Source organism: Anneissia japonica, unplaced genomic scaffold, assembly GCF_011630105.1.
Source record: "Anneissia japonica isolate Jap-2015-1 unplaced genomic scaffold, ASM1163010v1 scaffold493_len2256704_cov171, whole genome shotgun sequence".
Taxonomy (NCBI): Eukaryota; Metazoa; Echinodermata; class Crinoidea; order Comatulida; family Comatulidae; genus Anneissia; species Anneissia japonica.
The window spans coordinates 588,032-606,201 of NW_022727062.1; the positions used below are offsets into that span (position 1 = coordinate 588,032).

The 18,170-nt window shown below is 33.8% G+C and overlaps 1 protein-coding gene across 1 annotated transcript in view; it reads left to right on the forward strand.

The window, feature by feature from the left end:
- The first annotated feature begins 17,482 nt into the window (after positions 1–17,482).
- LOC117113401 (60S ribosomal protein L12-like) overlaps positions 17,483–18,170 on the forward strand; it is a 3,721-nt gene continuing 3,033 nt past the window's right edge. The window contains exon 1 of the mRNA XM_033256720.1: positions 17,483–17,647. Within this exon, the coding sequence (XP_033112611.1) occupies positions 17,611–17,647 (37 nt within the window). The 5' untranslated portion in view covers positions 17,483–17,610. The remainder of the gene's footprint in view (positions 17,648–18,170) is intronic.

Consider the following 18,170-nt stretch of genomic DNA (forward strand, 5'->3'; position numbering starts at 1 on the left):
ACCACAATTTTCTCAAAGTAAATTTTTTATCGCCAGTGGCCCACAAATAAAACTGCATCAATCCAACATCTTCATCAATTCCAGGAATACCTCAAATTTTCTGGCATATTTTTCAATCTCTTGTCTTGTACTATAAGGAAAGCAGTCTAGGTAACAAGATGAAAAAAAAAATTGTCAGATTACGTATTATATACAGTAACATGATGACACAAAAACGAATGAAGAATACAGTATTTGGGCCTGAGAATTACCATGTTGGTATTATCTAGCTTTACCAATTCTGTGATTATTTTAGTTATACAGTCGATCATCATATGTTTGTTTGTTTCTTTTTATTGTTTTATAAAAACAAACAAACATACGTAGGTTTGTCATCACTGTATTCTTTAATTTCTCGCTAGTATTAAAGTAGTAGAGTCATTTACAGTAGATAACCCAGGACAGTGGTTTGCAATGTTGCATTTTTTAGTCACACTTGTCCCAATTAAAATGTCTCTCTTGTTTCTCTTTAAAACTGTAGAATTGTTTTTGACATGGTATTTTTTTATAAGTCTTTGAATTCTCTTTTGATTGTCCTCTTGTTTCTTTGTTTAATCTAAATGTTCCTACTCATACTCGCAGTAAGCGTTTGCTCCACGTTCCATACGGTCATGTTGATTGCACAAAACGGGGCATTTTTTTCAGCGGTTACCCAATGAATTTAATAGTCTGCTTGTTACTTGTGATATCAATCTCTTTTATGATAGTTTAAATGTTTTTAAAAGTAAAATTGTTAATTATTCGTAAGTGTTTTTTTTTTCAACTTTTCAATTTATTGTATACATATATTTTATTACTTTTTGATTCAACCTGTTGGTGGCGGTTTTTATCGCTGTTGGTTTCGAACTGAATAAAATAAAAATAAAACATAAGATTTCATAAAGTCCCAGCAGGATATCAAACAGTGTTTTACTCAATACAAACATAGCTTTACTCAGCTTCGTCTAAAGTGATAACATTTTGATGAAAAACCATTAGCCAAATTATTTTAAAATTCCAGCTGTTAGAATATACTACAATATATTTTTATTGAAAACATGGATTAATGTTAATTTTACATCATCTTTAGTCACATGCACACTGTTACATTTTATTTAATTAATTTTTAATTTATTCCCATTCAAATTTAACTGGCCACCACAGAATAAAAATGCTCTCCTATAAACAAAATCTAAGTATTTGGTTTAGGGAGTGTTGTTTGTGAGTAAAACAAAATCTTGGTGTCGCATTATATTTAGGTATGATCCTGAAATTAAAAAACTAATCTCCAATTTATTAACGACAAAGCTACTGACAAGACTAGTAACTTTAATCTAAGCGTATATTTAAATTTTGAAAGTTTTTGTTGAAGCACATGGTGCCTCATATAAGGACAGTACAGTCTTGTCTTACCACATTCTTGCACATTGGCCTGAAATTCAAACCAATTTGTGAGCACAGTTGTTGCCATAGCCTTCATGTAACCACCTACGTTTTTTTCTTCAATCCCTCGACTCCTTCATATACCTTAGCAGTGTTTACAGCATATATCGTGCGGTTAACATGATTTTCGTATGCCGTTCCTTTTATTTCCTCAAATATTGTAAATATTGTACTGAACATGGTCTTGGTCTTTGAACAATATATGTTGTTAAATTATTGTTTTCATTAATTTGAAAATGCTATAAATATACTGAAACACACCATGAATATCTTATCTGCTTATCTTTTTCTGTCTCACTTCCCGGTAGTTTGTCCTTGTGCGTTGCAATCATTCAGCTGATTGTGGGTGAGCATATTTCTATATTGATGATTTAATTATTGTCTCTCTTATATTATATGCGGTATTTTCAAATATCGAAAAAAAAAAAAAATCATTTGTAAATTAGTAATTCCAAACTGTCCCTGAAATACGGATTGAAAAAAATCATTGGATTAATGTACAAAAGTGCATTTGATGAAATTGCAAGTAATTGTATACGGGACAACTCTATAATTCTGCATTCCAAATATTTTCTTATATGGAACATTTCCAAAAAAGAATCATTTGTAAATTAGTCATTTCAAACTGTTCTAAAATATTGAAACAAATGAATGGTTTAATGTACAAAAGTGCATACAGTATAAAATTATACTTGTACTGGACAACTCTATAATTCTGCATCAAAGGAAACCTGAGATAAGTGATTTATTCACTTTGTGCGAATTTCTTTGTTTCAGTGCGTTTAAATCATCCAGCAAACTGAACACAACACTGTAGAATGACCTATCTGTCAGAAAGATTTGGGTTCAAATGAAATATAATATTTCTACATTTCATGATTAGTGTCTCTTACATTATATGCAGTATTTTCATATATTGAACATATTCAAAAAAAGAATCATTTGTAAATTAGTAATTTCAAACTGTCACAGAAATAAGATTTTTTTTTCTGCTATGCTTTCTCTCGCACCTGCTTGGTTAGTTTACAAACTAGACATTGTACAGTTATAAAAAAAAAACCCACATCATCAAATTATATTATGAAAATTTAAAAAAAAACCCCAATTATTTAACAGTTAATTTGTTATTAATTACGGTATTGTGTATATATCTTTATTTTATTTTATTTTTGTTATTCATACAGTCCAGATTGGTCTGTTCTTTCCACTTGCTGTAGTCTTCCCCAGCAGTTAAAAACACAGTTGTTGTTCAGGGGTGTATCCAGGATTTTTTCTGGGTGGGTTGTTATCATAATTTTTTGGACCTTTTCACAATGAAATAACAGCAAGATGTGATTAAAATGTCAATACGTTAGCTGTTGATTGATCTTATATCGTAGCTAAATCCACGTTTCTAATCAAAAAGTTTATTAACAACTTTCTTGTGAATTCCTGGAAGTTTATTTTCAAGTGTATCTCATAAAATAGTTAAAATCGTGCAGATATCATGAATTTGCAGGATATTGGTTATTATGATTTACTGTGAGACGATTTGCGGGAAAACCTAGGACACCTGTATTTTATGTGTGCTTAATCCGATGACCGGGGGTAATAATGTAAAGTGGTTAGAGACCTTGTTGGCAAGAAGCGCTATATAAGGTCTAACACATTATACCTCTTTCTTTTAAGGTGATTATGCGTGTATCCTCTTCCAGTGTTTCCTGTAATTATAAATAATTATTTTAAAATAACTGATTTAAATATGGAACTTAACTTTGAAAGTAACACTTTATACATATTATTATTATCTGTTTTAATACAATATTATAATTAGCAAAATATAAAAGTACCATTAAGTATGATGTAGATCTGATTGATGTCTTTAGTTTTCTTCCTTTCTGTTTCAACATGTTTACGATTTTTGTTTTCCTGCTATGCTTCCTCTCGCACCTGCTTGGTTAGTTTACGAACTAGACATTGTACAGTTATAAAAAAACAAAAAAACCAGGTCATCAAATTATATTATGCAAGTTAAAAAACACCCCAATTATTTAACAGTTAATTTGTTAATACTAATTACTGTATTGTATATATCTTTATTTTATTTTATTTTTTGTTATTCATACAGTCCATATTGATCTGTTCTTTCCATTTGCTGTAATCTTCACCAAAAGTTTGAAATACAATAGTTGTTACTATGCCATCTGTTGATGATTCATTCTTGTTAAATCTATTGAGTTTAAGAAAAAATATCTGGTAAAAATTATTCGCAAATTTACATTTTCTTACTAAAGACATAGGCAAAATTCTAGCGATTATTGCCAATCAACACTTGGTGTAATTTGTTATTAATTACGGTATTGTATATATATCTTTATTATATTTTCTTTTTTGTTATTCATACAGTCCATATTGATCTGTTCTTTCCATTTGCTGTAGTCTTCACCAACAGTTTAAAATACAATAGTTGTTACTATGCCATCAGTTGATGGCTCATCCTTATTAAATATATTGAGTTTAAGAAAAAATATCAGGTAAAAATTATTAACAAATTTACATTTTCTTACTAAAGACATAGACAAAATTCTAGCGATTATTGCCAATCAACACTTGGTGTAATTTGTTATTAATTACGGTATAGTGTATATCTTTATTATATTTTTTTTTTTGTTATTCATACAGTCAAGATTGGTCTGTTCTTTCCACTTGCTGCATTCGTCACCAGCAGTTTAAAATACAATAGTTGTATACTATGCCATCAGTTGATGGCTCATTCTTATCAAATTTATTGAGTTTAAGAAAAAATATCAGGTAAAAATTATTAACAAATTTACATTTTCTTAATACTAAAGACATAGGCAAAATTCTAGCGATTATTGCCAATCAACACTTGGTGTAATTTGTTATTAATTACGGTATTGTGTATATATCTTTATTATATTTTCTTTTTTGTTATTCATACAGTCAAGATTGGTGTGTTCTTTCCACTTACTGCATTCTTCACCAGCAGTTTGAAATACAATATAGTTGTTACTATGCCATCAGTTGATGGTTCATTCTTATTAAATTTATTGAGTTTAAGAAAAAATATCTGGTAAAAATTATTAGCAAATTTACATTTTCGTACTAAAGACATAGGCAAAATTCTAGCGATTATTGCCAATCAACACTTGGTGTAATTTGTTATTGATTACGGTATTGTATATATATCTTTATTATATTTTCTTTTTTGTTATTCATACAGTCAAGATTGGTCTGTTCTTTCCATTTGCTGTAGTCTTTACCAACAGTTTGAAATACAATAGTTGTTACTATGCCATCAGTTGATGGCTCATTCTTATTAAATTTATTGAGTTTAAGAAAAAATATCAGGTAAAAATTATTAGCAAATTTTCATTTTCTTACTAAAGACATAGGCAAAATTCTAGCGATTATTGCCAATCAACACTTGGTGTAATTTGTTATTAATTACGGTATTGTGTATATATCTTTATTATATTTTCTTTTTTGTTATTCATACAGTCAAGATTGGTCTGTTCTTTCCACTTGATGCATTCTTCACTAGCAGTTTAAAATACAATAGTTGTTACTATGCCATCAGTTGATGGCTCATTCTTATCAAATTTATTGAGTTTAAGAAAAAATATCAGGTAAAAATTATTAGCAAATTTACATTTTCTTACTAAAGACATAGGCAAAATTCTAGCGATTATTGCCAATCAACACTTGGTGTAATTTGTTGTTAATTACGGTATTGTATATCTTTATTATATTTTTTTTTTTTGTTATTCATACAGTCAAGATTGGTCTGTTCTTTCCATTTGCTGTAGTCTTCACCAACAGTTTGAAATACAATAGTTGTTACTATGCCATCAGTTGATGGTTCATTCTTATTAAATTTATTGAGTTTAAGAAAAAATATCATAATTTACCCATTTGTATATAATTAAACATGTTTGTTATGTTGTTTGTATTATTATTATTATTATTATTATTATTACAATTCCTCTTTAAATTATTGTGGTTAGTGACCAGAAGTAACTTTGTCTGAATAATCAAATATTAAGTCGGTGAAGCACAAAGGACATCATAACTATAAAATAAAAAGATAGTTCAGTAAAGCTAAAGACTTAACTATTAGTAACTTTCTAAGTGATCATTGGTCTTAATGAGAGTCTACCAGATCCTAAAATTTTCATTTTCTTTTATACATTATGATTTATTATTATGTACAGTAGGATTGAATAAATTGATTTGTCATTGTGCTTGTTGTGATCCTGTGGTTTCTTTGTATTTATTACATTCATTTTCATCATACCAATCAGGAATCTTCAATCCAAACTGCAATAATAGATATGAGCATGCAGTAGTGTATTTTCGCATAGAAAACATCTGACATATGAGTTTAATAGTTACATTTAAAAAAAACAAAAAAAAAAAAACACACACACACACCTTCGTGAAATTTATTCTTCCAACAAATTTAATTTAACGGGTTTTTTTTAATGATTTTCTGTTTATTTTGTATATTTTGTTGAATAATAACATTTCTAGATTAATGCTAAGGCCCCGTAACAAAATTATTAGTTTATCACCCCCTCCTCATCATTTATGGGAAAATTTTTTTTTTTTTTAATTATTATTTTTTGTTTTATCAATCAACATATATTTTATGTCAAAGTCATTTTTCCATATCTTTTTTCACTTGAAACATCTTGATTTCTTGCAAATATGTTTACTGGTACAACAAAAATATCTTTTTTAATATAATTTGATTCCAATTTTATGAATTTTTATAAATTTGTCCTTAACCATTAATTCGCTTGTGAACATCGGTAAAATGGGGGCGGGGTTAGCAAAAAAAAAAAACAAACAAAAAAAAAAAAAAAAAACAAAAAAAAAACCTCCCCTCCCTCCCTCATCAGTTTTTATTCTTTGATAGGGTGATAAACTAATACTTTTTTTATGGGGCCTAATGCCTGACATCTAAAGTTGGGCACACATTGCTTGCTACGGTCGTCGGTGCCAACGCGATTTCACAGAGAACGCTTGCCAAAAACATACAATGCTATAGAATCCAGATTACCACAAGCGTCCCATGGTTGGAAAATCCAGACAACCCAAGTTGTCTGAATTTTTAACTAGAAAAACCTAAAAAAAATATGGAGATTTTATAGTAAATCGATCTTCTTCTGCAGTGTCTATTTGTAAGAACTCTGCAGAGGGCACTTTCTTGTATAATTGGAAATGTGCATAATGTCTCAATCACCACATTAGACTTGTCACAAGTCGCTTTTATTATTTTTTTCATTCTGGGCAGCGCCACCAATGAGCAAATTAATTTTGAGACAGAATGCAGTAAAGTCTAATCTGAAAAAAAAAATCGAGTATGGGACGCCAAATAAATTAGATATGGCGCGCAATAAAAAGTGAATAACCCAAAATTAGGGCCTGGAAGCCAGGCTATCACCACATATGCTCAACTTTAAGTTTTTTTACACTGGAAGGCATGCCTATGTAAAAACCTTTTATTAGGTACCTAGACTCTTTTCAACAATCCATCGTGGTTTCATTCATTAGAATATTGGTTTGCTGACTACCTCAGTGATCGTTCGCAAAGATTTGTTTTCAAAGGGGCTGTTTTTGAGTCTAGTAAGGTACTCTCTAGAGTACCACAAGGCTCTATATTGGGCCCCACTTTATTTAAAAATATTTGTTATGGATCTTCCGGATAGTATAAATTCCTATATATTTCAATATGCTGATGACAATATACTTTATAGAAGTATTAAGTGTCATACTGATACTCTTACATTACAATCTGACCTTAATTCAATCTACAACTGGAGCATGTCTATTTTCTTAGTGCATTTCCTCTTCTCAAGTAGACTAAAGTTATCTAAACAGAACGAATGTTTATTTTGAATAAGTAATGTATATATGTACTTTGAACTGATAAGAACGGTTTATTATATAGGCCTATGCTTACCCTGTATACCTACTGTATACGTCATCAAAGACAGTTGAAACACTTTACATTTGATCGTGTATGTTTTTTTAGTATAAATTGAGATGGTGGAATATACCGATAAGAAACCACACCATTTGCTCGATCAACTTGTCGATGCAAGTCTTGGATTTAAAATTGTTCACAGATTGTCTGGAATCTCTGTAATATTGATTGAACAGAAAATTCTAATGAATGAGATCACGTCGGAGTGTTGGAAAAAGACTAGGTACCTAACAGGAAGTTTTTATGAAGGCATGCCCTCTAGCGTATGTGGTGATCGAGACATTATGCACAATAATACAAATTTTCCAATTATATTGCACCATTCTCCAGCGGAAGGTGAAACATCATACAGATGGGGACATGTAATAGCCGAGCAGACAGATGAACCAGCATTTCTTAGGCTTAGGGCAGTAAATAATGAAGGACCTTATATACAAAATGTGGGTTTTGCAGAAGCTAATGTATTGCCACCTTTGTATGAGATACACGGTCCCGCAGTAAACGAACTTGTGCCAATGGGAGAAAACTGCACGAATACAGTAGGTTTAGACACTGTTAATTGCTTAAAATGTCCATCGTGGCCCTCTGTCACGAATGAATATTTTACTAGATCAAGGCCGAGTAATTGGCCATCACATGAGCTGTTGGCGAAGGTCTTAAGTCTAGGATGTCTTGCAGTTCCTGTTGCTCACCCAAATAGCTCGTCTAAAAGCAATGAATGGAGATGGTCGTTTTCCTTAGCCGAGAGGGAGCTCATTCATGGAATGCCTGAACCGTATGTTAAATGCATGTATGCTCTGAAAGCAGTCAAGAACAAATATATTGTTTACGGTGAATATGAAAAACCGACACCATTCTGTTCATATTTCATAAAGACTGCTTGCCTGTGGATGAGTGAAAGATATCCTCATAGGAAATACAGTACAATGGACCTAATTAGAAAGACACTAGATTTTCTTATTGAGTGTTATCAACAAGTAAGTTTGCCTCATTATTTTATTCCCCAACAAAATTTGATTGGTCATCTATCTATAAAACTTTGCGACTGCGTAAGATCAAAACTGACAGCGGTCAAAAGAAATGCCTGGGAAACGGTTATGTCGAGTATTCATGAACACGCTGATTGCGAAGTCATAAACGAACTGTGCAATGACTTGAATATTACAAGTATCACTGAACCTGATGACTACAAACCATTGGAGATGAATCTCTTGCATCATTCTAGTTTGCAAGAAGCGATTGGAAAGTACATTTGTTCGCTCAATCCTGGTGGTATATTGTATAACAAATACAAATACTTAGAAATTGTGAAATGGGCAGAAACCGAGTACAGTTTACTTGGACTAATCCAAGACCTTATTAAAAAGAAATCAGACCCTGTTTTTATACTAAGAATTCCCGATGAAATTATATTGCCAATAATCAATAACATTGCAGATATTGTACCAGATGAATATCAGGAAATGTTCATGAAGTGTTTGTATAGATTTCTAGGTGATGTGTATATGTATTTGTTGATATACTTTAAGACGAACAAAACAAATTATGATGATGATGATGATGATGATGATGGTGATGGTGATTTTTGGCTTTGGTTATGGGATCTCTACCACAATAAACCGATACATTATTACGACAGGGGAATTGGAACGTTATTTCCAGAAAGACTTAACTGTTGCTGCATCGACATGCTAGCTCGTGTTGTAAGATATGAGTATTTGATGGGTAACCACGACGCATTGGATAAGATGCTTACATTTTATCAACCATTGTTGTGTGGAATAAAAGATAACGAAGAGATAATGAATAGGCATGTCAATATGATGTTAAATTCAAACATAGCTTTGGTGTTTGATGCTTGGGCCATTGATGAAACGATTCAGTGCGTTGCCAAAGAGTCTCGTGCTTCTCAGAGTGTTTTGATTCTTCATCCAGTCGTAATTGTTTTTTATATTCAGGCTAGGATAGCCTTAAAATTCGGGGACAGTAGTAAGGCAGCTGAGATTGTTAAGGAGTTGGAGGTATGCTTGAAGACGTGTCTCAGTGAAAGTGTAAAGAAGACCACTAATTTATTAATTGAAATCATCAACAATGAAATACGAAATAATGGTAAAATGCTTTCAAATTGCAAATGTTAAGTGCTGTGTCAACTCAGTGCGTTATCTTAAAATATTATTTTGGATTTTAACAACAATACAGTACTGCATCTTTTGAATGTTATACACTTTTGTGTTTTGTTGTGCTTTTCTGCACTAGGCCTATGTACACATAAATTTTATTGAGTGAAACGAAGACGATGAACTGGAGAAGCAAAGCGGTAAAAAATAATAGGTCTATATATAGGTTCTTAGTGAAAACATATCGTGACATCAAATCGTAGGATGTCATAATAGACATATCAAGAAAGAGGTCGCCGGGGACTTGCTTGTATGCGGGTTTCATGTACTCATGGTAGGATAACAGATAGACGACAATTGGAAATATCTTTCCCCCACAAGTCATAGAAACAGCATCTGACCTCAAGTTGATTTTTATTCATTGTTACTGTCAGATATAAGGCCTACTACTTCATCCAAGAACTTGTGCTTCTAAGTTCCTATGTATCAGAGTACGATGCACAGATTTAAAAAAATGGCCGATTTGTTTTTCTTTCACCACTGTTTTATTGATAACACTGTATTGTTCAGATTGTCTGTATTCTGGGAATAGGCCAAAGTTTGAATTAATAGTTTTGGCACGTACCCCGAATATATGATAAAAAGCTTAACGGCAAGTAATTTAACCTTCCTGAACAGTCGAATCCCAGACGTAGGCCTACTCCTGTCTGCAAATCTCTGGAGCAACCGGAAGAGGCAAACTAAACAAATCGTAACAACGACAGACGCAAGCAAACATATAATACATGTAAAAAAAAAAAAAAAAAAAAAAAAAAACAGTGCTGGCCTGTAATAAACAAAAAAACAGTGCTGGCCTGTAATATTACTTACCTAACTATAATACAACAGTATTTTCTTATTAAAAAAATATAGGCCTATATTCAATTTTGACAGTGAAACTATAAAGTAAGCCACCATTGTATAACCAATCATTTCATATATATTTTGTAATATTTTACATTTTTAAATCTATTACATATAAATTTGTTTAGTCCACTTAACTGTAAACGCGCATCCGAATCCTACCATTACGGTAGCCTTTCTTCAAAAACATCGACTGATTTTCCTATAAAAACTCAAAACTAGAGGTCGGATAACTTAGGGTGAAACGGTTTATAGAATTTTATAAATATAGCTTGTAAACAATTTAAAATATTTGTTTTCAAATATTTAGCTCCATCATTTTTGGGCTGAATTACGAAAATATAAACCATAGGCCTATTAGCGTGTTTCCAGTGGGATTTGAGTCGGCTTGTGAGGAGTTGCCACTATCCAAATGGGATTCCGTTATCAGGAAATGTGTGGTGTTGTATTTTTTCGCGCCGCGCCTTTAGGCTGCTACGATCAAGAGGAAGTCATGCCGTAGCCAGCTATTGGTGCAGTTGGGACAGTCCCACACAATTTTCGGGTCCACAAAGTATGGGTCCGCTGTGGTATACTAACTAAAGTCAAATGGAATTGAAGAAAATCAATAGAATTCGTAAAATTTCCAAGAGGGTGATTGGAGAGGATGTTCAAGAACCAGACGTTGTTACAATGCAATCAACAATAAATTTAAGGTAGTCATGTCAGACACCAACCATACACTGCACCAATATCTTAGTTTAGTAGAACAGGCCGCATAATTTATCAGCGGTTGAACACAGAAAGAATTAGGAAATCGTTTCTTCCATCTGCCATCAGAAAATATAACGCGTCGTGGAAGAGGTAAATTAAATTTAATGTTGAATTAATGATAGCTGTTTACATTTTAAACTGGTTTTAATTTTTCAATCAAAATTTTATCTTTATAATATTTTAATGTCTCAACCTCAGTACAGGTACTTTTAACTATTTTTACCAACTTTGATATTTTAAAAGTTTCCAGATTTTAAAACCGTTCAAACTTCTGAACATCGTGTTTGACCAATAAATCGAAATTGAAATTGAACATTTTAAAAATGGGTCCGGATTTCTCATATTTTGTGTAAAATGGGTAAACTTTTAAAGAAATTGGTCCAAATTTCGTATATTTTACTCAATTACTCAATTTTTAAGAACCCATTCCAGATTATTCATATTTTTGCGGGAAAAAATAGGACAACTTAGAGTCAGAGCCACAAATTAGCACCCCAGTAGTTTATTTTTTACGACTCTGTTAGTTTAATATGGAGTTACATAACTCCATAGTTTAACCATGGATGGTGGTAAAACCAGGGAGTTGTGACTGGAGATCCAACGAAGTCAGGCTCCTTTGTACCATGTTACAGACCGGCCCTTAGGGCGATCGTTAAGCTATTGATTCACACATTAAATTCTCGTTAACATAATTACTTCAAGTTGTACCGTTACCAATAAAATGACGCAATCCTGCCATAGATCGTCATTAACCGAGAAAAACAATGGAAAATTCATAAATTCATTGCAAAATATTTGGGAGTGATCATTTCTTCAAATCAAAAGTAACATAACCACTACCAACATGTTATTCAAAAAGGAAACCGTTTAATTTCGTATATCAAAGGTGTAATTGGAAACCTTGATAATTTTAATAGGGTCTATTACGGCAGTATTCTATGGAGGACAATAGCGCTTCCCTCAATTAATTATGCATGTGGAGTCTGGCATAGCAATTCAAAAAAAGATGACTTAGAAAAACTACAGCTACAAATGGCCAGATTTTTACTTAAAGCTCCTCGCTGTGCGCCTCAAGAAGCTCTATATGGTGATTTAGGCTGGGCTCCATTGTCAAAAATGCATGAAATTTCTAAAATGAAATTCCTCCATCGTGTAATAAATATGAATGAAAATCGGTGGCCAAATACCCTACTTCATTGCATGCTTCAACTGAAATCCAATTTTAATGAGTTAAATTACAAATTTCTTGATTCATGTAAGAATATACTTGATAAATGTACAGATTTAAATATGTTTGAACATGCTTTTGATTTAGATAATTTCACTTTTAATTCTTTTCCTGTTAGAACTGTAAATACACATGTTGCAGACTCATACAACGTTGAGTGGGAAACTCAAATTAACCAAAAGCTTTCTCTTAAAAATTATTCAAAATTGAAATCTACACCAAGCTTCGAAAAATATCTGCTTGATAAAACTAATTTTGTGGGGGTAAGTCTAAAATTTAAATTAAGGTCCAACACATTACCTCTTGATGGCAAGACCTGCAAATGGTCTAAAGAAATTAATGGTCAGTGTACCTTGTGCCAAAGTGTCGAAACCGAAGATATTCATCATTTTTTATTTAACTGTAAATCATTTGATATAATCAGAGAGGCAGAATTAGCTATTTTACAACAAGACCTTGAACTTTGCAATGAGACTGCAACTTGGAATACTTTCTCAGAATCTGATATTGATGATAAAATTCATTTTGTTCCTGGGGGGAAAAATAATCTCCTTAATGATGATGTTCAATCTGCATTTGACAGATATTGTAAAACATTTGCTAAAAAAGCTTGGGATAGAAGATCAAATTTAAAAATAGGTTAAATGCATTGTTGCTTTAGTAATACATATATTTCTTTTTTATGTTTTAAATTTAATTTCTTTTATATACTTTTATAACGCTTTGTATATATGTATAATATATATGTGTGTGTGGGTGTGTATGTGTGTGTATATGTATGTGTATGTATATATGGGTGTACATATGTACGGTATGTATGTATGTATGTATGTATGTATGTATGTGCGTATGTGCGTATGTATGTATGTATGTATGTATTTAATATGTATATGTGTACTGTATGTATATATGTATATTTATATGTGTGTGTGTATTTATGTATATATATATATATATAAGATGTGTATAAGAGACAGCCTTTATTAAGTTGCTGTTTTACTCTTTGTTCATTAGTTTAAGTTTGACTGCGCCACTTTCTTGTGTGCTGCCACTGATGTAAAAGTGTAATGTCAATAAATATTATTATTATTATTATTACAGTAGACCGGTTATTGAAGGTCACCTGAGTTTGCTTAGAATTTACAGCAAAGGAATAAAGCAAAGAAGCTAATTTTCTATTAAATGTTAACGGAAATAATGCTAACATTAGTGTGTTTTTTTCTTTAAGTGTCGATGTAAAGTACGGTAGTTATGTAGGAATATTGACCTAGGCCTATGCTAGGCCTAAAATATTATGGAGACGAGATGCAGCCAAACGTCAGGCGTTAGTGCAAATATTCATAATTTCAAAGAAGCCTCTCACCTCTCTCACCTTACCAGGGAGCTGTTGTGCTTGTTTTACCCATTCTGAAATCTGTATTTTTTAACTTTAAAGAGTTGACTAGTCCCAATCCTATTCTACAAAGCTTGCTTATAACTCCATAAACTTCTTAACGAAAAATGGCTGCCTTTCATTTATGCTGCCGGCCGTGTCGGGTCGCATGTATACTGTTAGTTTGTTTGTCATTACTGTAATCGTCTTACAAGAACTTTTCGGTACGCGTTGCGGCACGACGAACACCAAAAAGAAGTAGAAATATATACGATACTACAAGAATTATGACACAAATTCCAATTCAGAGAATTATACCATCAATAAAGAATAGTGATTTATTAATTTGAATGCGCATTATCTTGTATCTTCTTCATTTTCCCAAATGTTTAGAAATGGTTTTGACGAAAAATAATTTTACATAAATGAAAAAATGGGCCACCAACAGTGCAGAAGAACTAACATAAATGAAAGAATGAGTCACCAACAGTGCAGAAGAACAACAGTATACAACATTGTGTCTCCACTGTTTCTATGGTTAGGCAAACAAAAACATAAACATTAATTGATATGATAAAGCAATTTACGGTAGACTTGTAATTGCAGCCCGATTATTACGAGAAGAATATTGAAAATATGACAAATATAAAGCTTGGAATGAAACACTGTTTCTGGCTGATATGAAGTATACACAATGATTGATATAAATTATGAAATGGAGGATTAAATTTAAAATTAGATGAAAATCATGCCGCGTATCTGTAACGTTAACATACTGACGTCGGCAAATGACACAATCAACCATGAAAAGAAATATTCAATTTATTAAAATAGTTTTGGTTTTGCCCTTTCTTTTGTTTTATCACTTCGATAGACCAAATAGGTCTGTAGATTTTTATTTTTTTCTTTCCCTGTTTTTATCCTGGGTCACATTTCCTCATGACGCCGCTGAAACGTGTGGGCCTGCTACGTGTAGCCTCGGCAAATTATTTGCGAATTCTGCCACGGTTGGATTTTCGTAGTTGCCGCCTGCAGACCTCTGTTTGCTGAAATATTCCTCCAGTGGGTCTTGGCAAAATTTCTCACTTAGAATATATTTCACTGATTCTTCCTGAAGGAGCTCCTTTGCGACAGCTACAAACGAAAGCACTGAAATGAAAATTTGTAAAAAGACATTGTAAGATTTCGATGTCCCAAAAATTGTGCATTTTGGACAACAACATTAGGAATTGGCAATTAAAAACTTTAAATAGATAGGAAAATTACTATTCTTCGTCAGATGACGTCACCATGGCACTGTAGGACGGGAAAATGATAGGCCTATATCCAACGGGTGGTGGAATCACGAGACGTCCCTCTGGTGCTGGAGACAGGAAAGGGATATACGGTATCCGACGGGTGGGGGAATTACTCTAACCCCCAACTGGCGCCTCCACTGGGAGGCCCAATACTGGATAAGTTGTTGAAATCATAAACCAAATAAAGGACTGTACCTGTCATCCCTAGTCCTAATAGCATCTGCTTACTTAAGCACAACTTCTGTTTTTCATTTTTTTTAGCCCCTTTACTTTCATTGACTCCTCTTACCAATCATTAATGAAACCTAAAAAGTCATTAACCAGCCACTGAAAAAAAAAATCTATTAACGATATTATCGAATATCAGATTTAAATCGGGCATGTGAAAGTGGTGGGAGATAAAAAGGAAAAGAGGTAAAAGGACGGTGTATAAGCGATTGAGGAGGGTAAGTACATGTATTTATGCAACAAACGAATACAAGTAAATGAATTGTAGGCCCATTGTATGCACTTTTTTTTATTTATATGATGTACCGGTACTGTATCGGTGCCGACAACAACAAAATTCACGTCAAAACGAGGAAGGTAAGTAGTCATAGAGTAGTTATGCGGAAATAAAGGATGTGTTCACGCTCTGTTCTGCCCCCCCCCCATCTTTTTTAAAATGTTAAATGGATTTCACTATTACACATTTTGCTGGATCCGGCAAACACTTACATCAAAGCGAGGATCATTCACGTCTTCATACGGTCTACGATCAGGTTTGTTTTGCAACTTCCATGCAATTGTGTTGGAAACGTTTAAGCAATCGAAAAACCTATCAAACATGTTGATGAAATAGCGCGTCGACTCAGTTTCTTCTTTGCCCTGTATCACTAGAGCATTCGATAGTGTCTTGCTCAAAACCTGAAAGATGAACAGAATATTCTGTGATCCGTCTTATTAAGCTATTTTCGGCGGGCAAACATCGATATTAATTTAAAGCTACTATAAAACACAGCTTACCTGTGCCGCTAGATACACTCGCATACGGGAGGCAGGTGTTAGAGTGACATGGTCATTCGTGAGCTTGTGCAACATTCGAAGTCCAGGCGTACTCCTGTCCATCCCAGCGTCCCATTCGTAGAGGTTCCCTGGTAAAACTAATCACGCCAAATATTCCATGTGCGAACGACAGGAAGATTTACCGATTAGAATATACACACGGTCTTGGTAAAGTCTTCTCTTAAATCCCAGTGCGATTGCGGTTTAAGACAGGTTAGGGTGGGCACTGGGAAGGGTAAGGGGGAAAATATGCTGAGGTGTCGGGCGTCGCTAAAATGCATTGAAAAAAGTCCAGGGAAAAATCCCCCGCCCGCAATATAACGTACAATTAGGGGTTTCAGAGGCTCATTAAATCGATTTTGTACACTACTAATATGTTGAAAATACATATCATTTTTTTGAGGGGGGAAAAGAACATTATCGGGGGGAGGGGGAAATGTCGCCGCCACTGAGAATGATGATGACATGGCGGTAGAATAGTTACGGTGATTGAAGGGCTACTGACATCAAAACAACCATAAATGTGGCCAGAGCAAGGGCATATACCTTTTTGAGAGGTAAAGCGGGGATGGGGGAATTCGTGGCTCTAAATTTCTCTCTAAACACAACTATGATGAGGTGCGAAAATTTGAAGAAACAGTAACTCTAGATCAGTGGTTCCCAACCTATTTGCGTTCGCGGACTTCTCTGGACATACTAAAATCTTCACGGACCCCCGTCCTGTCCAAATATGACTTATGGTCCATATTCCAACAATAAGATTAGGCCTGCAGTATAAACTGTCTACTTAGGCCTAATCATATTATGCTTCATTGTCCCCCGCTATACACAGTACATCAGTAGCGCCCCCCTCCCCACCCACGCTACAGTACAGACGTTTGCTAGGCAACAGAACGTGATTGCACCTTTCTTCCCAGGTGTTCATGTAGATTTTCATATTGTTAGCTAACCAGTTGAATGTATTCCTTTGTGAAAATGAGTACTCATTTTCATAAAGCATTTGCATCCCCTTGCTAATCACCGTAATTTAGCGTACACTTATGCATGGAGGGAACACTTAAAATGTACAATAATCGTTTCACTATCCGACAAACCCCGAACTTTATTCATGCATTACAAAAATAGTTTCATCTTGCTGTACTCCCAACATCACTGGCAGACCATTTCCAGTCACACATTACTCTTCATAACGCAGCACCCCCTAGTTGTCCTCTGGATCCGAATGATACAGAATACAGAGAAAGCCGTTATTGTGATAAATAGCAGAGCGCCCTCTACAGTCGATAGTCAAAAATTCTACGAGAGATTCTTCGTCGTCGGCCTTTTTACGCCTAGTGCTGGAACAAGGTGTAGTGCAACTTTTCGGTAGTGTCCACAATCGGGCTCATCCGACACTAACGCCTCGTTTTTTATAAGCAAAAAGTTCAGAAAAAAGCAGAGAGATGCCACCTAAATTCGATCCTAATGAAATTAAAATCGGTGAGTATCGCTTAATAGCAGGAAAATAAGGTTGGATTTGAGCATGTTAACATTGATTGATCATAAACAAAAAGGATATAGCGCCGCCAAGTTGTGTATGAAGGAAGGCTAGTAGTGTGTTCGTGTGAAGTCAAAGATCGTCAACCTTTTAAGCCTAGAATACTGTATGTATAACCAGCAAGAGCTGTAGTGCGCAAAGTCTGACCCAGCTAGGACCTAGACCTAAGCATACATTTGCTTATAATATAGAATAATGGTGTGTGCACACAGACAGCCTAACTAGACTAGGCCTAAAACTAAAGTTGAACTGCAAACCAGTCCTCCACTCCGCCAGTCTGCTCTGTACTGCTGGTAGTTCTAGGCTGATGCCTACAGTAGACGCTAGCTAGGCCTAGCCTAGCTAATATGCCAGCCTTGCATAGGCTAGAGGCCTAGTATAGTATACCTAGGCCAACCTAAGCTAGATAAGTTGGTTTGCCATACTGCTCTAAAGTATATTAATTACTATTCTATGCCCTTATAT